This window comes from Pseudophryne corroboree, chromosome 6 (assembly GCF_028390025.1).
Source record: "Pseudophryne corroboree isolate aPseCor3 chromosome 6, aPseCor3.hap2, whole genome shotgun sequence".
In the NCBI taxonomy this organism is placed as follows: Eukaryota; Metazoa; Chordata; class Amphibia; order Anura; family Myobatrachidae; genus Pseudophryne; species Pseudophryne corroboree.
Genome location: NC_086449.1, coordinates 246891020 through 246915483, shown reverse-complemented (window position 1 = coordinate 246915483; position 24464 = coordinate 246891020). Strand labels below are relative to the sequence as shown.

The window sequence follows — 24464 nt, the reverse complement described above, 5'->3', positions numbered from 1 at the left end:
TCAGCAGACTGATGCTGGAATCCCGACAGCCAGTGAAATACCGACTGACCAAATCCCGAACAACACCACTGAGTGGGAATACAACCTGTGGCGAGCAAAGCGAACTACCGGCCCCGAAGCATGGCGAGCATAGCGAGCCCACAAGGGGACTTGCTGCCTCGCCGCCAGGATTCATATGTATTCCAGCTCAGCTCATACAGTAACCACATTACTTTAAATACCATTAGAAAATAGGATAGCAATGGCCCATGGAACTGGAAATCATTGATTATAATAGTAATGCATGTAATATATGGGTTCCATTATTCAATTGATTGGTAAAGTAATACTACATATAAGGTATATTAAATATAAAGTAATTATTTAACACAAAACTGATATCAATTGAGGTTGAAACTCCTATAAAGTATAATGTAACATTAGATGGGTAGTGATGTAATCATTTATTATATATGTCCATTGTGTCCATTGATGTCCATTGTGTCACATAACTCATTGCAAAAGCATTCTGTCAGTGAATGTAAAAAACACCTGCAAATGAGGATCATTGGAATTGTTCCAAATTAAAATGTGTGTGTTATAAAAAATTATGTATTCCCTATTATCAAATAAACAATATTAGATGTTCTGTGACCTGTATGAAAAGCTTTTACAGTAGATGGCTGCAGAAGGTTGCAGGATCATGCAAAACCGGCAAGATCTCCTGCTCAGATGGGTGCTTCCGCAGTACACATAGGGGGTAATTCAGATCTGATCGCTGCTGTGCATTTTCGCACAGCAGGCGATAAGACCCGAACTGCGCATGCGTATGCACCGCACTGTGCCGGCGCGTCGCACGGCTGCAACGGGGATCGCCAGTCAGCAACGGGTTTGTGCGAAGGATCCATTTGTACGGACGTTCGCAAGGAGATTGGACAGGAAGAGGGCGTTTGTGCTTGTCAACGGACCGTTTTTAGGGAGTGTCTGGAAAAACGTAGGTGTGTCCAAGCATTTGAAGGGAGGGTGTGTGACGTCAAATCCAGTCCTTGGACAGGCTGATGTGATCGCAGCAACTGAGTAAGTCCTGCGCTGTGCAGAGACTGCACAAAATCAGTTTTGTGCAGCTCTGCTACACATGCTTTCGCACACTTGCACAGCAAAAATACACTCACCCTGTAGGAGGTGACTATCTGAACTCAGGGCTGCAAAAATCGCTGCCTAGCGGTCAGATCTCAATTACCCCCATATTGCCAACATACAAAACAAGAAAAGGATAACCTACAAAATTGATCTTAATATTGTTTTAATAGTAGCAGCTGGATGACATTGGTACATGTATGCAGAGACCGTAAAGTGATTTTCTCTATGGAAACAGCTTCAGTACTTCTGGATAGTCACTTTTATTGTTAAAGTGTTCTGGATCTAGCACATTTAATACTTAGGGGTCAATCCAATTAGGTGCGAGTTTGCGAAACAGGGGTTGTTTCGTGAAACCTTTATACATTGCACAAATGCGCACACCCGAGAAATGCAAGATCCAATTAGAAATGCCAATTTGCGGAAGTCACTGAGAGGATGCATAACTTTTTTACAAATACAACAAAGGAGATGTGGATCATCTGCAAGTTCTAAAACCCCTCTCCCCAGTAGTGTATCTATAATGGGAGCAGGGTGTGCGGTGCAGGGGGGACTACACCGCACATCCTGCACCCATTTCTTAATTACTTACTTCTCCAGAGTCCCGTGTTGTCGGCAGCAGCAGCGCTGCATAATTCACTAGGAAAATGGCGTGGTGGCCATCTTCCCAGAGTTTTGCACGTGCACCATTTTCCTGAAGATGTGCATGCTCTAGTGCTCATTTTCCCGAAGACCTTTGCTGCCAGCTAGAGAGGAGAGGGCCCAGATGGATACTGCACACGGGCCCTCTTCTCTCTTAATACACCCCTGCCTCTTCCATCAATACACCACCTCTACTTACCTGTCCCACATGATTTAACCCATTATTGGGCTTTATAGAGGAATTCACCTGAAAACGGACGTTGGCCAGATTATGCTATTTAAACCCCTCCAAGTGCATGATTATTCATTAGTAGGGGTCTACCAGAGGCTCTTCACTATGGGGGTTATTCAGAGTTGATCAATCGCTAGCTATTTTTTGCAGCGCTGCGATCAGGTCAAAACTCAGCAAAACTGCGCATGCATATGCACCGCAATGCGCAGGCGCATCATACGGGTACAAAGCGGATCGGTGCTGAGCGATGGATTTAACGAAGAATCCATTCGCACAGCCTATCGCAAGGAGATTGACAGGAAGAGGGCATTTGTGGATGTCAACTGACCGTTTTCAGGGAGTGGTTGGAAAAACGCAGGCGTGTCCAAGCGTCTGCAGGGCAGGTGTCCGACGTCAATTCTGGGACTGGACAGGCTGAAGTGATCGCAGCGGCTGAGTAAGTTCAGACCTATTCAGAAACTGCACAAAACGTTTTTGTACCGCTCGGCTGCACAAGCGTTCGCACACATGCAAAGCGAAAATACACTCCCCCATAGGCGGCGACTATCTGATCGCAGCACAGCAAAAAATAGCTAGCGAGTGATCAACTCAGAATGACCCCCATTGTACCTAAATTTTTACTTTATAATAAAGCTGTTCCCTTCCTCTTCACCTGCTCACAGTGATACGCATAAAAAAAACCTGCACATTTCATCTAGAAAAGCAATGCGAGTTTGGAATTGGATTGCAAATGTAAAATTCACAGCAAGTTTACCATAAGAACAGCTTGCACCTAACTGAATTGACCACTTACTGTTCCACCATATTATACATTTCCCCTGCCTTACTGGTATACATTATAATTACTTGCCGAAACAGCCTTCTCTTAAAAACAAAATAGTCTATTTATCAATAGCACTTATTTCAAATTATTTCAAGTGAAAAAGAAATGGGCACAAAGTATACTGCACTGAGCTCTATAAGCATGAGTGTGATGGTTATGGATCAATGGGTCAAAATGGATTAGGTCGACCACTATTGGTCGATACTGACATGGTCGACACAGTAACATGTTAAAATGGTCGACACATAAAAGGTCGACATGACATTTTTACAATTATGTTGTGCCGTTTTTTTAGCGTAACATGACCAGGAAAAATTAGTGCACCACGTCCCCTTGCAGTAAGCCAATCGTAGTCCACGTGGATGGTAAAGTATGAAAAAGTTAAAATTAAAAAGTCATTTCAACTTTTTCATGTGTCGACCTGTCCCGTGACGGCCATTTTAACGTGTCAACCTTTTTCCCATGTCGACTGTCAAAGTCGACCAATAGTGGTCGCCCTATTGACTGTCAACCTAATTTATGTCGACCTACCATCCGGATACCGAGTGTGAGAGGGTAAGCAGTTGTCACATACAGTACTTACTCTGCTCCATCCTGGTTTTGGCACTAGAAAGCTTTAAGTGGGTTCCTTGATTGGTAAAGGAACTTGGCTCATTGGCAGTTGCCAATGCTCGTATGGACTGGGACCTGTTCCAAGTTCCATTTTTTTGCTGTGCATATCTCCTGGATATACAATGTGTGGCAGGCATTGCTCCTAATGCAGCTAGGAAGCTAGGAATGCTCGTTGGGTGCCCATAATGAATATGGTTAGCATTGGCACTTGCAAGAGTTATGGTCTCCGTGGCTGCATCTCCAAGACAGGGCAGCTGGACAAAGGACATGGTTCCATCTGTCTCCTGGCACATATGCAGAGCTTTATTGAAACGTATCTGAAAACAAACAGCAGGAGCCATATTAAAAAACAAAACCAAGTATCAGGTTAATTTTGAGTGAATAACAAACAAATAATACAGGTATGAATATCGCCAAAATAAATGAAAATGGCATGCCAAGTTTTATATTAGTAACAGACAGAACAGACATACTGTGATAAAAGCAGAAGAATTGTGTTGTAGGGCAGGTCTATATGTCCAAGATTTCTGTCCTATGAGTTTAAAACCCCAGGAAAAGGTCTGTTTCTGCAAAGCAGACTTAATCAGAGAAGGCTAATTAGTGCTAACACCTGCATGGGTGTAAGCCGGAGAGGAAGTTGCTCATTGCCTGGGGAGCAAGCTACTGGCTTGCACAGAGAGACACCATTAGTGCCTGAAGTAAGTGCTGTGTTGATCTGCTGTTTGGTGAGTTGGACAGTAGGTCCATCTCACACACTCAGGCCCAGATTTATCAAGCCTTTAAGAGTGATAAATTGCATGGAGATAAAGTACAAACCAACCAGCTCCTAAATGTTTTCAAACACATCCTGTGTCATGTCAGTTAGGAGCTGGTTGGTTAGTACTGTATCACCGTGCATTTCATCACTCTCCAAGGACTGATAAATCTGGGCCTTAGAGAGGAAACCCTGGTGTATAGTTAATGCCCAGACGGGCTAGGATTTATGTTTTGTTTTACTTTTGCTGCAAATAAAACTATCTGAGGCTATTTGCACCAAACACCCTGGACTGCCGTGTCGCTATTTGGGTTGCTGTAAGAAAGTACATCCACCTAACCCAGGAGATGGCATCCTTACACTGATCCGCTTACAATACATATATAGATAACATAAGTACTAAATATAGATAAAAATTAGCACTGCAAATTGTGCCTAAGGCAGCTAAGGAAGAAATGCTCATACAGTGTTATCCTCACCCAAACAAGCAAATAGAAATAAAATTGAGCTTCATCCTTAGCACCTCATACACAAATGTCAACATTCAGAGCATGAATTAAAGCCACTACTCTTTCAGAGAAGATGAGACTCATTGGTCCAGACAGATCTTTGCATGTGCGTGGGGGTCTAAATGTGATTGCAGTTTCATACCTCCCAACTTTTCCCTTCTGTAAAGAGGGACACACGCGCGGCGAAGCCGTGTGCACACGCTCCCGAAAAGGGGATGTGGCATATGGAAAGGGGGCGTGGCTTCGCGGGAGGACCTACGATCGCGAGCCACGCCCTGTTTTCGTCACTGAAGGGGCATGCCCAGCGCTCTGTGAGCTGCTGGCATGCCCCCTCTCCCTCTCTGTAAATGATATATCTGCCCCCCCCCCTGCAGTGCGCATGGTTTTGCCCAATTGCTAACAAACTTGCTGCTGCGATCAACTCAGAATTACCCCCATACATGTTACTCTGCAGCTTCTAATGCAGAGAGAGGTGCAGCAGCATCAATATAAAGAGAGGTGTTGTAGCAGCCGGGGCAGAGAGAGGTACTGCATCAACCGAGTCAGAAAGAGGTGCTGCAGCAGCTGAGGCAGAGAGAGGTGCTGCAGCAGCTGGGATAGAAAGAGGTGCTGCAGAAATGGGACAGAGAGAAGTGCTGCTGCAGCAGCTGGGACAGAGTGAGGTGCTGCAGCAGCCGGGGCAGAGAGTGGTGTAGCAGGACAGAAGTAACCCTGCTGCACAGCTACAAGCAGACAGTGAGACATATAAAGAGGGAGGGCAGAGCTCCGGCATGTGCCGGCTGTCAGTGTCTCCTGCTGTTGCCTCTGGCCTGCCCTGTTCCCTACATAGTCTCCAAGTCCGAGTCAGTGTGCACCCCTCTACTTCTCCTCCTCCTCCTGCTCTGCGGCCTGTACAGCGGCCCGCAGTATACAGGGAGGAGGGGTCAGGCAGCGCACCCTCTAACTTTTCCCACGCCCGGAGCTCGAGCTCCACCGGAGCCACGCTCACCACTCCCCCTGGGTATGAGACATATGAAAACCTAAAACACAAACAATCTAGTGCAGCATACTCAAAAAAAGTGTCAACAGCAACTGGCATACCAACTAGACGAGGAGGAAACTGCGATCCACTTGGAGCTGAGGCTATCCGGGAATCTAAGATCGTTTCAGTCTTTATGTGCCCTTTACTACTCCGCAATCTGGTAGGAAGTCACCCACATCATTTTTGGATGCAATATTTCTACACGGCATTATTTCCTGTTTGCATATGGAACTTTTTCATCTGGAAGTATAATATTAAATATTGTCTTTTTTAAATCTTCAAATTGGAATATTTTTTACGATTATGTCACAAGGAGATTTTTCACTTGCTGTTGACACTTGTTTTGAGTATGCTGCAATAGATTGTTTGTGTTTTATGTTTTCACGTGTTTCATACCTGGATCTAATCACTATGGGGGCTATTCAGAGTTGGTTGCAGATTTTGCTCTCGCAGCAAAATCTGCGACCATATACTCGCATGCTGGAGGCCGCCCAGCACAGGACAAGGCCGCCCAGCATGTGTGGTGCCGCCCTGAGATGTGATCGCAATTTATCTGTGATCGCATCAAATAGAGGTTGACTCCTGCCTGCGCAGCCTGGTTGCATAGGCAGCGGCACCACCGCCTTGTTTTCATATGCAGGAAATACAGGTGACATCATTGTCCGGCCCTGAAAACAGCCATGACATGCCTGTGTTTGCCGATCTCCTCCCCCCAACGCCGTGGTGCCACCCCGAGATGCCTGTCACCTGTCAATCATGCATCTTAGCTGAATACAATCGCATGGTGAAGGGTCGTGCACGTGCACTATGGCTGCTGTGCGTGTGCAGACCCTATTGCTGTGGCCGCTGCATGTGAACGCAGCGGCTGCATCCATCTCTGAATAAGGCCCCATATACGCAAGTATCTGCGAAGATCTGTCTGGACAAATAAGTCTGATCTTCTCATAAAGATAAGTGGCTTTATTTCATGCTCTGAATTTAGAAATATGTATATGAGGTGCTGAGGAGGAAGCTCAATTTTATTTTTATATAGATAACTTAGCCATGTAGATTGGGATAGAAAAACTCAATCAGCACAGGTATGTTCACTTTGGGGGTCATTCAGAGTTGATCGCTCGCTAGCTACTTGTAGCAGCCATGCAAACGCATAGTCGCCGCCCACGGGGGAGTGTATTTTCGCTTTGCAAGTGTGCGAACACGTGTGCAGCCGAGCGGGACGAAAAAGTTTTTTGCAGTTTCTGAGTAGCTCTGGACTTACTCAGCCCTTGTGATCACTTCAGCCTGTCCGGTCCCGGAATTGACGTCAGACACCCGCCCTGTAAACGCCTGGACATGCCTGTGTTTTTCCAAACACTCCCTGAAAACGGTCGGTTAACACCCACAAACGCCTTCTTCCTGTCAATCTCCTTACGATCGGCTGTGCGAATGGATTCTTCGTTAAATTCATCGCCCAGCAACGATCCGCTTTGTACCCGTAAGAAGCGCGTGCACATTGCGGTGCATACGCATGCGCAGTATTAACCTGTTCGCTGCGCTGCTAAAAACGTCAGTGAGCGATCAACTCGGAATGACCCCTTAAGTACAGTGCTGATTCAGAGCAATTTCCATCTACATTATGGGCCTGATTTAAGTTTGTAAGCAAAGCAAAAAAGCACACAACTGGGCAAAACCATGTTGCACTACAGGGGGGGCAGATGTAACGTGCACAGAGATTTAGATTTGGGTGGGGTGTGTTCAAACTGAAATCTAAGTTGCAGTGTAAAATAAAGCTGTCCAGTATTTGTGGGCTACATGTCAAAGCAGCCAGTATTTACCCTGCACAGAAAAAAATAAAACCCACCCAAATCTAAATCTACCTGCACGTTATAACTGGCCTACCTGCAGTGCCCAGATACTTGATTTTTTCCTTTACTTTCAAACATGAATCAGGCGATATGTGAACACTATTTTTAATGTGCAACTCAAACTAAATAAAACATAGCAACAAAGGGGTTTATTTACTATCAAAGCCTCCAATAGTTTTAAAATTGCAATAGGAATGTGCGCTAAATCAGCCTTGTTTAACACAAACCACTATGTTATCCTAAACAAGACATAAAATTTGGGCGCAAAATAAATGTATATAGATTAGATGATAAAAGGTGACGCAGCTCCTAAAATAAGATATTCTGTAATATTCAAATAATCAACACAAAAAGTTAGGGGTGTTTCTAACTAATACAGCCAAATATAACCAAATAACATTTTGTAAATAAAACGAATAAATATAACACATCCACTATAATACACAAAATTAATAAATACATAACTGTAAAAAATACAGATACAAATTGAATGGACTCCAGAATTTCTGATTATATTGAGTTTACTTACTCCCGCCACTGCAATTGGTGAGGTTATTGTGTGTTAATTTGGCAAAATTAACAGATGTATGCCTCCTGTGAGTCATTGATGAATACTGTTGTTATAATTTCAGTCAAATACACATTGACACACAAACTGATGCTTTCCGTACATCTACAATGTGTTCTGTACTGCGCATGCTTAGTACCCATTCATCATCGTCGGATGCAGTGCCCCCTAAGCAACAGCATGAGTTACAGGCTGGGGCCATTTGGGGGTAGGGAGGTGGTGGTGACGGAAACCATTTCCCAAAATGGAGATGTGTCACCTCCGTTTTGTGGGAGTACTGAGACCATTGCCTGCATCTTCTGTTGCAGATTCGCTGGCCTCTGCAGCGTGAATTCCCCGACCATCCTGAGGAAGCTTAGGGTTGCTCAGATGGTCAAAGTTCTTGCTGAGTGATCCCATGCCGGTCTTTGGATGCAGCAGTAAATCACACAAGCATGCAGGAAGCGTCTGTTAACACACAACGGCTGCAGCATTAGCATATTTTCGTCTTTGGACGCAGCTGCTGTGCTTACTGCATCCATCTCTGAGTCAGGCCCTATGTTAATCCTGGAGGAATACTGGTATTATTGAAGGACAGCACTGGCACTTGTAGCAGTTTTCAGAATGATAAACGGTTGAGAACCTTTGACCTACTATACTGTTGTAGTCTCCTGCTGCTGCAATTAGTATTGCTTAGGTGTTTAATGGCCAGTTCGGTAAGTCCACAGCAGCATTACTAAGAGGAGCCTGCTTGTTAAACGACGGAGCTCACTCACAGGTCAGATGCGCTGCCGGCAGTCACAGTCCGTCATGGCTACCTGCGCATTAAACTCAGTCCATTCATCGGGACCACAGTGGCTGTCAGTAGATGCCTACCCCAAAGACAGCACGCTGCTTGTTTCGGAAGTTTTTAGCCATTTAACACTTATTCTTATTGAGGTTTTAAAATTATTGGTCAAAGCCACTAATTCTCAATGTCGTTGTCAAACCGCAACATAGTAAAACTACCACAAAGAATTTAAGTACAGAAAATAACGTAGATCTATTTAATTTGCCCTTTTATGTGTGTTTTATTTTTGTTGATTTCCTGAATTTTTTTTTTTTGCAGTTATTCTTAATATTTCCTTAACGATTTCCATATCATGTATTCTTGAATTTTGTCATTATATTATGAAGCCCTGAAGCATCTGCTGGAAGACTGTAAAAACATTAATCTCAGAGACCGTTCTTGGAAGAGATTGAGCAAGGAGCTGAGGAGTCAGCTTTGTGAGAATCCTGAGAAGAAGCGCAGCAAGGAGCTGAGGAGACAGCGCTGAGAGAAGCCTGAGAAGAGGCGCACCAAGCAGCTGAGGAGAAAGCTCTGAAATAACCAGGAGAAGAGGCGCAGCAAGAAGCTGAGGAGTCAGCTCTTAGCGAAACCTGAGAAGAGGCGCACCAAGAAGCTGAGGAGAAAGCTCTGAAATAACCAGGAGAAGAGGCGCAGCAAGAAGCTGAGGAGTCAGCTCTCAGAGAAACCTGAGAAGAGGCGCACCAAGAAGCTGAGGAGAAAGCTCTGAAATAACCAGGAGAAGAGGCGCAGCAAGAAGCTGAGGAGTCAGCTCTCAGAGAAACCTGAGAAGAGGCGCACCAAGAAGCTGAGGAGAAAGCTCTGAAATAACCAGGAGAAGAGGCACAGCAAGAAGCTGAGGAGTCAGCTCTCAGAGAAACCTGAGAAGAGGCGCACCAAGAAGCTGAGGAGAAAGCTCTGAAATAACCAGGAGAAGAGGCGCAGCAAGAAGCTGAAGAGAAAGCTCTGAGAGAACCAGGAAAAGAGGTGCAGCAAGGAGCTGAGGGTCGGCTCTAAGAGAAGCCGGAGAAGAGGCTATGCAAGGAGCTGAGGAGACAGCTCTGAGAGAAGCTGGATAAGAGGCGCAGCAAGGAGCTGGGGAGTCAGCTCTGAGGAAAACCTGAGAAGAGGCGCAGCAAGAAGCCAAGGAGACAGCTCTGTACATCTGAACAGACTCCCCCCCCCCCCCCCCCCCCCCCCGGTCACTGCTCTAGGAACACCCAATACATTGCAGCTCAACTGGTCCTGCTACTCTATAAGCTCAAACCATGGGACACATATTGAATATCTGTATTGAGTCCATCTCAGAACCAGCCCTGTTATGAGAGAGTCCATACGAGATCTCCTGAAAGCTACGGGGGTTTATTTACTAAGCATTGGTTTCTATAACCTGCTGCTTCCAATCGTGTTTATGCTCAAGGGTAATGCTTTTACCAGCCGTGTTTTACTAGTGAAAGCATTGCCCTTTTACAGTTTTGGCATAAACACGATAAGAAGCGCCGGGTTTTAGAACCCGACGCTTAATAAATAAACCCCCTGGAGAAGAATACTTCTGGGTACAACAGTGTGTGTGGACATGCACAAGAAATGTATAGTAAAAAGGCTGTTTGAGATTGTGATTTACTGAAGTTAGGGCCTAATTCAGACCTGATCGCAGCAGCAAATTTGTTCCTTAGTGGGTAAAACCATGTGCACTGCAGGGGTGGGGGTGGGGAGGGGGCAGATATAACATGTGCAGAGAGAGTTAGATTTGGGTGGGGTGTGTTCAAACGGAAATCTAAATTGCAGTGTAAAAATAATGCAGCCAGTATTTACCCTGCACAGAAACAAATAAATAACCCACCCAAATCTAACTCTCTCTGCACATGTTATATCTGCCTCCCCCCTGCAGTGCACATGGTTTTGGCCGTTAGAGAACAAATTTGCTGCTGCAATCAGGTCTGAATTAGGCCCTAAGCTCTCATTTGTCTATAAAAATGATTGAAAAGCTGCTACGAGGAAAGCAGAAATAGAGCAAGTCTACATAAGAGAATGGAATGAGAATTTTTTTACAACCTGGTTGAGAAATCGGGAAGAAAAATTAAAGTTTTAAGGAAAAGAAATGAGGTCCTGATGCAACGGTTCCAGATAATAAAAGTGGATTGGTGAAATGCAGGGGGATAGCGCGAGAGGGCGCATAACAGTCTCATATCGCAGGCTTAAAAAGACAGCCTCAACATCATCCTGGGAAAAGCTCCTGAGGTGAAAAGTGAGAGTTGGAGAGCTACAAGCAGCTCCAGAGCTGGCGTTCCCATGTTGACAAAAAAATGGTCTTGGACTGGTGTGGAAAAACACTAGGCAAGTAATATACTAATCAGGAAAGAGAATCTTCGATGTAACAGCTCAGCAATACTAGTTGGCCATCTGTCCAGCCCTTGTTCCACGTGAGCAACAGATGTATCTAACTTTAGATCAGCTCTATCTCCTATGTACCATATACATTGGCGTTAATAAGTGTTTGACACCTTGCTGATTTGTTCTATTTTTTCATATCTGTCACACTTCTTTGTTTCAGATCTTCAAAACAAAACTGAATATAAGACAAAGACAGCCTGAGTAAACCCAAAATATGGGGGTCTATTCAGCCCTGGACACAGACACGCGTTCGCATCCAGGTGGTCTGCACTGGCCATAGTCGTCAGCAGGACGTCGTTGCAGCGTTTTGTAGGCGCGGTCTGGACAACGCAGGCGTGTCCAGACCATTTTGAAAATGCATCTCGGGGTGTTGCCACACACATGCTGGTTGGCCTTGCCCTGTGCCGGGCGGCCCCCACCATGTGAGTAGATGGAAGCAGCTCCTGCTGCGGGAAGCAAGATCTGTGTCCATCTCTAAATAGCCCCCATAGTTTTTAAATTATAATTTTATTTACTGATGGAGCAAAATTATCCATCACGAACTAGCCTGTATGAAATAGTAGTTGACCCCTTAATTACTCTTTCAAACAATTAACCAAATTGAATTGATAATTGGGTTCAACTATAGACTAGACACAGCCAGGCTTGATTGCTGCCAGCCCTGTTGAATGTAAACCTAATTATAGTTAAAAAATGTAAAAATGTGTCTGGGCACACCTATCCTAAGTGCACATCTTCCAAAGTGTAGTTAGAATGTAAACATAATTTCAACGTTACACCAACGTTAAACCGAACAAAAACAAAAGGAGAACATTCTATCAATAATCAGTAATACAGAAGGACTGCTTTACAACAACAAATGTGAGTTCACTTCACTTAGAGGCCCTACTCACTTGGCGATGTGCCGCCGAGGTGCCCGACGGCCGATACGGCCGACGAGCAACCCGGCGGCGGGGGGGCAGTGACGGGGGGAGTGAAGTTTCTTCACTCCCCCCGTCACGCGGCTGCATTGAAGTGCAGGCAAATATGGACGAGATCGCCCATATTGGCCTGCATGCACAGCCGACGGGAGACCAGCGATGAACGAGCGCGGGGACGCGCATCGTTCATCGCTTATGTCTCCACACTGAAAGATATGAACAAGTTCTCGTTCATTTATGAACGAGATCGTTCATATCTTTCAGAATATCGCCAAGTGTGTAGGGCCTATTACTCTTCACAAGAAACATCCCCTGTCTGTATAACCTGGACACTCAGCACTGAACTCCCTGTTTTAGACACTGCAATATCTTTCCACTTCACCTACTACCAGGCCCGGCCCTACGCATACGCCGACTACGCGGATGTGCAAAGCGCGGGACTGATAAGGGCGCGCTGCAAGTCAGTGTCACTGCCGCTGCAGCATGCCGCCCTTGGTACTACAAGCTCCTCTGACAGGGGAGCCTTCACGGAGACTGCCTGTCTTCGGCAGCCCTGATCACACAGCCCTCCAGCATGCCTGGGAACACGGGGAGGGACACAGTGCAGCGTCGACTCTGAACGAGGGGGAGCTGGAGCTGCCCTGTGACAGACAGTAAAAATTTAGAAGGTATGTTTCTCTGCCTGGCAGACAGCTCCCCCCTGTACAACGTGTGTTTGTCAGTGTGCATCTGGTCCCTATACAGAGTGTGTGTGTGTGTGTGTGTGTGTGTGTGTGTGTGTGTGTGTGTGTGTGTGTGTGTGTGTGTCAGTGTACATCTGGTCCCTATACAGTGTGTGTGTCAGTGTGCATCTGGTCCCTATACAATCTGTATGTGTGTCTGTGCATCTGGTCCCTATACAGTGTGTGTGTGCATCTGGTCCCTATACAGTGTGTGTGTGTCAATGTGCTCATATACAATCTGTTTTTGTGTCAGTGTGCCCCTGGTCTGTGTGTGGGTGTCAGTGTTACCCTGCGACCTGCACCATATGTGCGTGTCAATGTGCCCCATATACAATCTATGTAATGTGTAGAAGTGTCTCCTCTCTGGTGTAATGTGTATAAGCGGCTCCTCTGTGGTGTAACGTGTATCAGCGGCCCCTCTGTGGTATAATGTGTATAAGCGTCTTCTCTGTGGTGTAATGTGTATAAGCGGCTCCTCTGTGGTGTAACGTGTACAAGCGGCTCCTCTGTGGTATAACGTGTACAAGCAGTCCCCTCTGTGGTGTAACGTGTACAAGCGGCTCCTCTGTGGTGTAACGTGTACAAACGGCTCTTCTGTGGTGTAATGTGTATAAGCGTCTCTACTGTGGTGTAACTTGTATAAGCGTCTACCTAAAAATTCAATTTCTGTACACATATAATCTACACTTTTATTTATCTTGAAACTAAACTATTGCCATTGAGTATACACATTCACCAACACTGTACTTTCACCTGGCTCTGTCTCTCTCATAAAGCCTCCATTCCTACTTCCAGTTTTCACATACCTGTTTACCTCATCCAAACTATAATCAGATTTCCTTTAACTCCCACATCACTCGGTGTCTACCTAATCCTTTATTTTGCCCCATTCCCATCTGTATCCTTACCCCCTAGTCTCCTACACCTCCTGCCCTCTCCCCTGCTGTGTCTCCTATCCACCACTCTGCTTCCTTTCTCCACCTCTGATGTTACCCCACATTCATCACCTCTCCCCCACCATGGGCCGACTACCCCTCCACTAAGCCCTGTTCCCTCCCTCCTCTCCCTGTCACATCACCTCCACCCACATCACACTGAACTCAGGACCCCACAACATCACTACACTCTCTATCCTGGCCTTCCAAATTAATCTCATTTCGATGCTACAGCCACCCTGATTATCTCATTCACATCTCTCCCACAAACTCTCTCCCTCTCTACTGTGCCCTCTCGAATGCCAGGTCTATCTGTAATAAACTGGTCCCCATCCATGACCTTTTCATCTCCATTTCCCTAAATCTCCTAGCCATTATCTGGGTTTCCCCCCTTTCACCACTTCTCCCACTGATCTGTCCTTTGGGGGACTCACATTCTCACATACCCTCAGGCCCAAGGGTCACCATGGTGGTGATTTTGGTCCTTCTATCCTCTGGTTACTCCTACCATCTCATACTCTCAGAACTGTCCCTTACATTCTCTTCATTTGAGGTCCATGCTATACGCCTCTTCTAACCTGTTCACCTTGGTGTAGCTGTCATTTACCATCGCCCTGGCTCTCCATCCAAATTCCTTGACAACTTTGCTTCCTGGCTCCCTCACTTCCTTTCTTCAGATCTTCCCTCCATTATCTCCTTAACCTCACACCATCGCTTGGTCTCTCCAAGTAGACCTCCTCACCCTGCCATGTGAGTGGACATTCACTCGATCTGTTCTTCACTTACCATAGTAATATTTATGATTACCCCATCTCCCCATTCCCCCCCCCCCCCCCCCCGACCAGCACCTGCTCTCTTTTTTTTTTATGTAAACTGTTTTGTTTAAGGCAGCAGACAAAAACAATAGTACAAAACATTTCCAAAAATAGGAGACAAAATCATCACATAGTATGTATATCAATGAGATACATGTAAAGCTCCTAAGGCATGGAAAAAAAGGAAAGAAAATTGTCTGCTTTTTAATAGCATAATAAACATGCAAAAACAAACGTCATAACAAAACAGCTGAAGTTAATATAGAAAGGAAGAGAAAGATAGAAAAGAAATGAAGGGAAAGAAAAGGAGAAGCTGTGGAAGGTAGTGTTAGATGAGGATATTTGCAGAGAAGGGATGAATCCTATGAGTGAACAGAGGGAGGACTATTCTAGTTAAAATTCCAAAACATGTTAAGTATATGCCTGGATGAATAATGGTAGACAGTCTAGTTAGACACGAAAGACCGATATATAGGCGACTCCCTGAAACATACCAGGGAGCCCAAATGGCTGTAAAGTTGGTGGTTTTTCCTATGGAAAAGGAGACAAGGTCTTCCATATCTAAAAAGTAGTCAATCTTTTTAAACCATAGTTTAATCTAAGGCGGATCTCCAAAGAGTCGGAATAACCGCCTTAGCAGAATTGCTAAGATGTCTCAATAGGGAGTATTGTAGGAATGTACACCCACTGAGGTGAGATTGAGAAGCCAAAACTCTGGGTCCCTAGGAACCACATCCCCTACTATCAGTTCAGAGCATTTAAATACTTCCATCCAAAATGGGGTCATAAGAGGGCAGTCCCACCAAATGTGTAAAAAGCTCCCTGGGGCACCTTTACATCTCCAGAAAAGATTAGAGGAAACATTTTATTGAGGACAAGGGGAGTCCTATACCACCTATATATGAGCTTGTAAAGAGTCTCCATTGTTGATATACATAAAGAGCTCGCCTGGGTATTACGAAATATGGAGTCCCAATTGGCCCGTGTAGCTAATCTCGACATTTCCCTCTCCCAGGAAGTCATGAAGGCAGGGGGCTGCGGAAATAGGTTCTCAATAATAAGCACATAGATTTGAGATCTAGGAGAAACAGACATTTTTTCAAAAGTGGTAAGATCCCTAGTTATATCAGAGAGGTTCCTGGAGGATGTTATGAAATGATGAACCTGAAGGAACTTCCAAAAATCAGAGCTGGTTATATTCCAAAGAGATTGCCCTGCCCGAACTCACCAGCTGACCGACCCTAAAAATCCCAGCCTCCGCCCATGGAGCAAAGGCCGTCCCATGGAGACCTGGAATAAATTCGGGATTATATAGAAAGGAAGTTAAGGGGGACCATTTGGAGGCTATATGGCTCCCAGACCTCAGTTTGTTCCACAGCTTGAGCGTGGGGGAAACCGTGGGGTGAGTAACCCTCGGAAGGATAGGCAACCATGGTACAATTTCAATATGATGTGGGAGACATCCCTCCTCTAGAAGTACCCATTGTTTACAGTCTTTGGCCCGCGTCCATTCTAAAATCCTAGTCAATTGTACTGCATGGTAATAGCTGGGAATATGTGGGAGCTGTTGTCCACCCTGGTGTTTTCTTCTAAATAGGATATCGTGTTTAAATCTAGGTGCGTTACATCCCCAAACAAACGCGCGAACGAGATTCTGGACGTCCCGAAACCACAGGAGAGGGATGTGTATAGGGAGGGTTTGAAGAAAGAATAATATCCTAGGGAGGGCATTCATTTTGACTACGTTAATTCTACCAAACCACGATAGTCGTAATTTCTTCCACCTCTGGAAGTCCATACGGAGCTTTGCCAATAAGGGGCTAAAATTCAAGGAGAATAGTTTAGATGAGTCGTTGGAGAGTAATATCCCCAAATACTTTAATTTGTGGTCATGCTAGGCAAAAGGGAAGGAGCACTTCAAACCCACAATCACACCAGGGGAGGTAGTCAGGTTCATGGCAATAGATTTGGAATAATTTATCTTCAAATTAGAAAGGACTCCGAACTTATCAAATTCAATCATCAGATTCGGTAGCGAGGTGACCGGGTTCGAGATTAAAGCGAGTAAGTCGTCGGCATATAGAGCCAATTTGTATTCGGTCCCCCTCACCACCAAACCGGAGACGTTGGGGTTAGTCCTAATGCTTCTGGCCAAAGCTTCCATGCATAAAACAAAAAGTAGCAGGGATAGTGGGCAGCCCTGTCGTGTGCCATTGGAAATTGAAAAGAATCGGATAGGTAGCCATTAACCCTAATTTTAGCAGATGGGGAAGTATAAAGAGATAAGATTCTATGGAGAGGCGTTGCCAAGCCCTAGATGCCTCAAGACGCCAGACAGGAAGTCCCAGTCCACCCTGTCAAATGCTTTTTCAGCATCGGTCGACAGCAGGATCGAGGGGGACGAAGCCCGGCCAGCGTAGTGAATCATATTAAGCACTTTAGAGGTGTTGTCCCTGGCCTCTCGGCCTAAGACAAATCCGGCCTGGTCTCCATGAATCAAACCGGGCAATAATGTTTTGAGGCGATTTGCAATTAGTTTGGCAAAGAGTTTTATGTCTATGTTCAGTAGCGAGATCGGCCAATAGCTAGAGCAGAGACTGGGATCTTTGCCCTCTTTGGGTAAAACTGTAATATGGGCTTCAAGGGATTGTGGGGAAAAATGTGAGTGTTCTGATATAGTATTAAAGGCTCTCGTGAGAAGAGGGGTTAATTTCTCCTTGAAAGCTTTATAATAGGCAATAGTATACCCGTCAGAGCCAGGACTTTTGCCGTTGGAAGAGGAATCAATAACTTTAGCAACCTCCTCAGAAGAAAAGGGGTCTTCCAAACTGTCTACCTCTTCCTTGGACAGTGTTGGGAAGTCTAAAGTCCTTAAGTAGACAGATATAGCTGCTCGGTGAGAGAGCCTATCTGCCCGTCCAGAAAGCCCAGAAAGATTGCATAAAGTGGAGTAGAAGGTCTGAAAGGCCTTAGCAATTTGGAGTGTCTCGTGTTGGGGCTGTCCGCGACTATCTTTAATAGAATGAATAAAAGTGAGTGCACGTTGTTCTCTGAGAGCTTTGGCTAATAGTTTCCCAGGTTTGTTGCCCCATTGGTAGTATCTGCTGCGGCACTTCAGATATGAAAATGTAACTCTATCAGAAAGCAATTTATTCAAACCAGCCCTAGCATTGTCAAGAGCACCTGCTCTCTTTTAACTTATCCCTCTCTACTTCTCTAGCTCTACCTTCGATGGCTCCCATCACTATGAATAACATTGAGGCTATTGACACTGTTTCCTTATCCTCCCTAATTAACTCACTTCTCTCTCCTATTCGCTCTCTCTCCTGTGCCGAACAAAACACTTCCCTATACAATGCCTTCCTTACTTCTGCTCTTGACTTTGTTGCTCTGGCCAGGCTTATTACTAGGGAGGTGTGCAAAACCCCCCTCCCCCCCCAGACTGCAGGTCGCCCTGGGGGCGAACTGGCCACTGCCAAAATTTTCATCTGTTGGGGCGCCCACTGTAAAGCTCTTATTAGTGATGCACCCAGCTAGTGCTAAGTAGCAGTGGCAGCAGGCCAGCCTGACCATTAATCTTACTACGCTGAAGTATGTAGCTCCAGCCAGCAGAGGGTGCTGACCAGCTAGAAACACATGCTCCATGCTGTCAGCCACGCGCCGAACTTGGAGGGGTTGGGACAGAGGAAGGTTCCCACTGGGGGCTAGGAACAGTGAGTATGACGGCTGTGCTGGGTGCTGTCTCTCCTGCCCTGATAATCTAATTGCCTGGAATGCCACAGCCCCCCATCACTTGGTGCAGGAGCCTGCTTCCATCGATCCTTACTGCACACTAGCTAAGTACATGTCCTCTGCCCTGCTGTGCTCCTATACTTGCTAACAAATACTTGAACTCTGAGTACACTCATGAGCAGGGAAAAACCTGACCCTGTTCTGAGTCACTATTTTTACCATCTCTTATTTCAGAGGCGATGTCCAAGAGGACTTAATGGGCATCTCCCAGTCTTACATTTTAATGGCTATCATTGAAGACACAGGGTTTCCCTTGTGTCAAGGGTACAGGGCCTTATTCAGTGATGGATGCAGCCACTGTGTTTGTACACAGGGCCATATCCAAAGGGTTTGCGCATGCACAGCAGCTGTAGTGCGCGACCCTTTACTATGCAGTCGCATCCTGGAAGGATGTGATCGCATAGGGATTAACAGGTGACAGGCGTCTGTGGGCAGCAACGCAGCAGTGAGATAGAAGGGGGCTGGAAACGCATGCGATAGGAAACATGGCGACGGTGCCCCTGCCTACACAGCCACGCTGTGTAGGCAGGGGTCAATCTCTATTCGATGAATTGCGATCGCATTGCGGGTTGCACCACACATGCTGGGCGGCCTTGCCCTGTTCTGGGTGGCCCCCTAGCATGTGAGTAGTATGGTGGCAGATTTTGCTGCGATAGCAAAATCTGCGCACGTCTCTGAATAATCCCCTTAGTACATTAGCACGACAAACTTGTTCTTCCTGCTTTCCATCTCGCTTATGAACTCCACGGAAGGCCCTATAAGCAGGTTTTGAGGTGTTTTCTGACATACTTGGCAGGATAATCAGTACCCTTTTTAACTGCCATACGTATTCCTGGCCAGTAAAACTTTAGTAACAGCCTTTCTAGGGTCCAACTAAGTTGATCCCTAACACATTCTTCTCATGAAACAAGGCTTGGAATTGGGGACCAGTCCTCCGTACTATCTGGTGGCACCAAAGTTTCCACAACTGTGTCCCCGGCCTAAGCGGTTGTGGACCTACAACATCCACTACCGTACATGTTTGCCCTTTGCTCATATTCCTCTGTAATTTTATGAATGCATAACACTCTCTCAGCTTAGGCAACCTTGCAAAAAAAATTATTTTTGGACGACAGAACTAGAGACTAATTTCAGCTCACTCCCAGAGTCCACCAAGGCTAACACAGCCTGTGGGTTTATTTGAATAGTAACCCGAAACTGCAAAAGTCTCCCTGTAGAAGGCAACATGGGGGGTAATTCAGACTGGATATTACTGTGCAGTGCGCATGTGCAGCCAGTGAGATGCTATCAGCATCTCACTGGTGCGATCGCCTCTGCCTGATTGACAGGCAGAGACGGTCACGGGGCGGGAGGGGGCATGCCAACGGTGTTAGAACGCTGATAGCGGGGCCCAGTCCGGACAACGGAGGCATGTCTGGACCGTTGGGGAGGGAGGAGGGGGGGGCGGGCCACGTCGGCTGCATGACAAGTAGCTCCCTGCCAGCGCCGCTGTGCAATGCTTTTGTACTTGTGCTGGGGGGTAGGGCCTGCCATGCGGGGCGGACTAGCCCCGTGCTGGGCGTCCCCCCACATGTCAGAGTAAATGATCGTAGATGTGCTAAATTTAGCACATCAGCTCCACTGTTGGCAGCAGGGACGTGCAGTCGGGGGAGGCAGTGCCTCCCCTGTCATTATTGAATAAAATAATACAAGGGGGGGGCATGCTGCGGGCTGAAAATATATAGGCAAGCGGCACTTCTAGAAGTGCCTCGCTGACATAGGTACGTGATTTCAACCCATAAAAGAACACCCCTGTCAGTGAGGAAGATGTGATTGGCCAGCAGAACCAGCCCTGGATCCGCTGTCATCACTGGGTGGGTAGCGGGTGTCAGCAGCTGGGACACGGCGGAGGTGCGTGTGTCAACGGCGGTGGGACACGGCGAAGGTGCAGGTGTCAGAGGCGGTGGAAGTGCTGGCGTTAGCGGCAGGCATGGATCCGAGATCCCTGCCTGCCATTCTGCAGAGTTTGGTAGCGGTACCAATTTTAAAAATGGCACCTCAACGTCCTTTTTGAAATTCAAGATGGCCACAGCGAACCAATCACGGCTCACCGCTTCATGGCCCCGCCCCCTCTGGCTGACATTTATGAGTCAGCACGAGTGAGCGATTGTCCGTTCGGCGGAGGAGGAGCAATGAAGAGCTCCGGAAGAGAAAAGACACCGTGGAGGTCCTGGATGAGCGGCAGCCAGGTGGAGATGCCGGTGGAAGACGCCGGAAGCCCTGGAAAGGTGGCGGGCATGCAAAAGAGCTCAAAGGCCGCCACCCCCCAAGTGAAGATGCCGGAAGCCCTGGAAAGGTGGCGGCCATGAAAAAAATCTGAAAGGCCACCACCCCCCAGGTGAAGACCCTGTATAATAAAACTTTTTTTTTTTAACGTGTTTTGTATTTATTTTAATATTTTGCCTTAATATCACTTGTGGTTCTCCAAGTGCTGGCATGCTGAGGAAGGCTTGCTGGGATCTGTAGGCTGCCTATAAAGAACAATAATGTCATACCATGAACCCCGCACCCACCCCCACCAGGGGTGCAGGGCACAGCCCAGTGCTGATTGTTGCTCAGGAGGGGGTACCCCATTTTTATTTGTTGGGGTCCCCACTTTCCGAGGAATTCCAGCCTTGGGCTGACTGGTTTGGGGGGTGTTTAATGTGATGGCAGGGGGACCACACTATGAGTGTCTCGCCTTCTATGGCATTATACCCCTGGCTGGCTCAGCCTGGTGCTGGTTTTAGCTAAGTAAGGGGGACTCTATGGTGTGTGTGTGTGTGTGTGTGTGTGTGTGTGTGTGTGTGTGTTAGGGGGGAGGTGTTAGCAGCCAGTGCCTACCCAGCCACTGACCTCACTGCACGTCACTGGTTGGCAGGGTCATTCTTTTTCCAGGTTCCAGCTTAGGATTCTCCTCAGGAGCCTCATACAATTGTATTTTCTACTTGGGCCTCTGAGACTTGCAGCATCTGTGCATTTTGGGTCTGCTGCATAGTGGCCACATTAAGCAAAGCCCTTACAATTTCTTCCATACTTGTGTCTGGATATTTAGGAAAGCGCAACTTGGTTTCCCTCAGCATAAATTGACAGTTTTCAACATCCAAAATTAATTAAATATTGATTTTCTTTCAACAGAGACAACACATTTTCCAAGTGGCACTACAATTACCGGCTGTCCTTTTAATTATATTGCAAAAGGTTTCTCTCTGAACCATAGCTTGCTTAAATGATAACACATTTTTTCCTGTAACCCTTTCTCTGCTGCACCAATTTTACAACTTAGGTGGTCATTCCGAGTTGTTCGCTCGCAAGCTGCTTTTAGCAGCTTTGCACACGCTAAGCCGCTGCCTACTGGGAGTGAATCTTAGCTTCTTAAAATTGCGAACGAAAGATTCGCAATATTGCGAAAAGACATCTCTGTGCAGTTTCTGAGTAGCTCGAGACTTACTCTGCCAGTGCGATCGGAGGAGTGCTTGTCGTTCCTGGTTTGACGTCACAAACACACCCAGCGTTCGTCCAGACACTCCTCCGTTTCTCCAGCCACTCCCGCGTTTTTCCCAGAAACGGTAGCGTTTTTTCCCACACGCCCATAAAACGGCCTGTTTCCGCCCAGAAACACCCACTTCCTGTCAATCACATTACGATCACCAGAACGAAGAAAAAGTCGTGAGTAAAATTCCTAACTGCATAGCAAATTTACTTGGCGCAGTCGCAGTGCAAACATTGCGCATGCGCACTAAGCGGAAAATCGCTGCGATGCGAAGAAATTTACCGAGCGAACAACTCGGAATGACCCCCTTAATTCTCTCCAAGGACAGTATACATACAAGATTTGGGTTTTAGCAAACCCTGCCTCATACAGTATGCAGGCAAATTTTCTGTTTACACCAATTTACATTACATGTTTTGTGATAAAGGTTTGTAAGACTCCCCATCCTGGATCTGCTGGTTGGGTGGACACAGCCCTTTAATAATCCACTTCTGACTCCACTTGTGCCACACACAGCAATAAGCGAATGTCCACACAGGTTTTGCTGAAGTACTGGGCCGTGGTTTATTCACCAATTTGAAAGGATGGTACAAATAGCATCAATTGTGGCTCCAGCAATCACAACAGCAAAGTGTTCCTGCAACCCTGTCAATCTCTATACACTGATCAGCTAGCTTATCACCGGTCATGTCACGTCTGAGGATTCTTGTGGATCCAGATTTGGGGAAGATGAGTCTGGTGCACTTGGATCTCTGAATAACAAACGAGCGGGGCGGATGAAGGTCTTGCGCATTTATTACTTGGAGCAGTTTAACAGGGTTCACCAACAGAGGCGTAACTAGGGTAGGGCGAGTGGGACACGTGCCCTGGGCGCCTTGGCAGTCCCAGGAGAGGGGGGCGCCACCAGCGGCCAGGGCATCATGCCCCACTCGCCCCCGTCACGCCGAAATGTGAGGGGAGGAGAGCGCAGCATCTCTCCCTTCCCTCACCGCCGCTGCCAGCACTAGCAGCGCTGCCAGCAGCGCTGCGTGTGTCCGGTCTCCGGCGGCGTTAGCCAATCAGAGCTTGCGGACCGGCTCCTGATTGGCTGCCGGTCCGCGAGCTCTGATTGGCTAGCGAACCGGCGCCACACAGCCGCCGGAGACCTGGAGCGGTGAGGGGCAGGAGAGGAGCTGCGCTGCGCTTTCCTCCCCTCACATATCAACAAACGGTGAGTGACCGGGGGGGGTGACCCGGGGTACACAGTGGGGCATGTATCTGGCACTGAGTGGGGCATGTAACTGGCACTGAGTGGGGCATGTAACTGGAACTGAGTGGGGCATGTAACTGGAACTGAGTGGGGCATGTATCTGGCACTGAATGGGGCATGTAACTGGCACAGTGGGGCATGTAACTGGCACAGTGGGGCAATGTAACTGGCACAGTGGGGCAATGTATCTGGCACTGTGGGGCATGTATCTGGCACTGTGGGGCAAAGTATCTGGCACTGTGGGGCAATGTAACTGGCACAGTGGGGCAATGTATCTGACACTGTGGGGCATGTATCTGGCACTGTGGGGCAATGTATCTGGCACTGTGGGGCAATGTAACTGGCACTGTGGGGCAATGTAACTGGCACTGTGGGGCAATGTATCTGGCACTGTGGGGCAATGTATCCGGCACTGTGGGGCAATGTTACTGGCACTGTCGGCCATTTTCAGTGGCCACACCCCTTCTGGTGCGTGGCCACACCCCTTCTGGTGTGTGGCCGCGCCCATTTCAGACGCGTGCGCATGCTTCTTTTGGTGTGTGTGTTTGTTTGTTTTTTTGGGGGGGCGCCATTTTTCATCTTGCCCTAGGCTCCGAAAACCCTAGCTACGCCTCTGTTCACCAAAGACAGTTGAATAGAGATACGACTGTAGGTTAGCGGGTGGCTGAGGATACCGGAACCGTGACCCAGTACTTTAAAGGAGGAATTCCGAAGGTTGGTTACTGCGGTGTCCGGAACAGGTAGCTAGGTAGGACACGGGAACAGAGTCGGCAGTCTGCGTAAGGCTATATCAGGAGGCTTGGGTACTTTGCGGTAACAAGAACCTGACACTGGAGGCGCTGTGGGAGCACAGAGAACTAGCTTCACAGATACTGTGAAAGACGTTGCACTGGCAAATTCCTTCCTCCAGGCCTTCCTGTCTTATAGCAGCTGCCCGGAGCTAATTGGCCACAGGAAAGTGATAAATTGGTGAAGTGTGGGCAAGACAGGCTTTTTGCCCACATCCAAGATGGCCACCGGGAACACAGCCCAGCCTGTACACAGAAGCCCTGGCTCCACAGCAGCACCGCTAACCCCTGCCGGAGGGACATGCTGCCAGTCTGCAGACCTGCCAACCAGTGCCCCTGCCTGTCCTCCCAGCGCACTCTGCGCGGCGCCAGCAGCCCGCACCTCCGCTAGCTGGACCTCTCCAAAGGGACC

General features: G+C 47.2%; 1 protein-coding gene across 4 annotated transcripts in view; it reads right to left on the bottom strand.

Annotated features, from left to right (window-relative positions):
- The window catches only part of TTLL13 (tubulin tyrosine ligase like 13), a 106038-nt gene that overhangs the window by 1971 nt on the left and 79603 nt on the right, over window positions 1–24464 (bottom strand). For all 4 annotated transcript variants that reach the window (XM_063925838.1, XM_063925835.1, XM_063925836.1 and 1 more), the window contains exon 14: window positions 3397–3742. In XM_063925838.1, the coding sequence (XP_063781908.1) occupies window positions 3397–3742 (346 nt within the window). The remainder of the gene's footprint in view (window positions 1–3396; window positions 3743–24464) is intronic.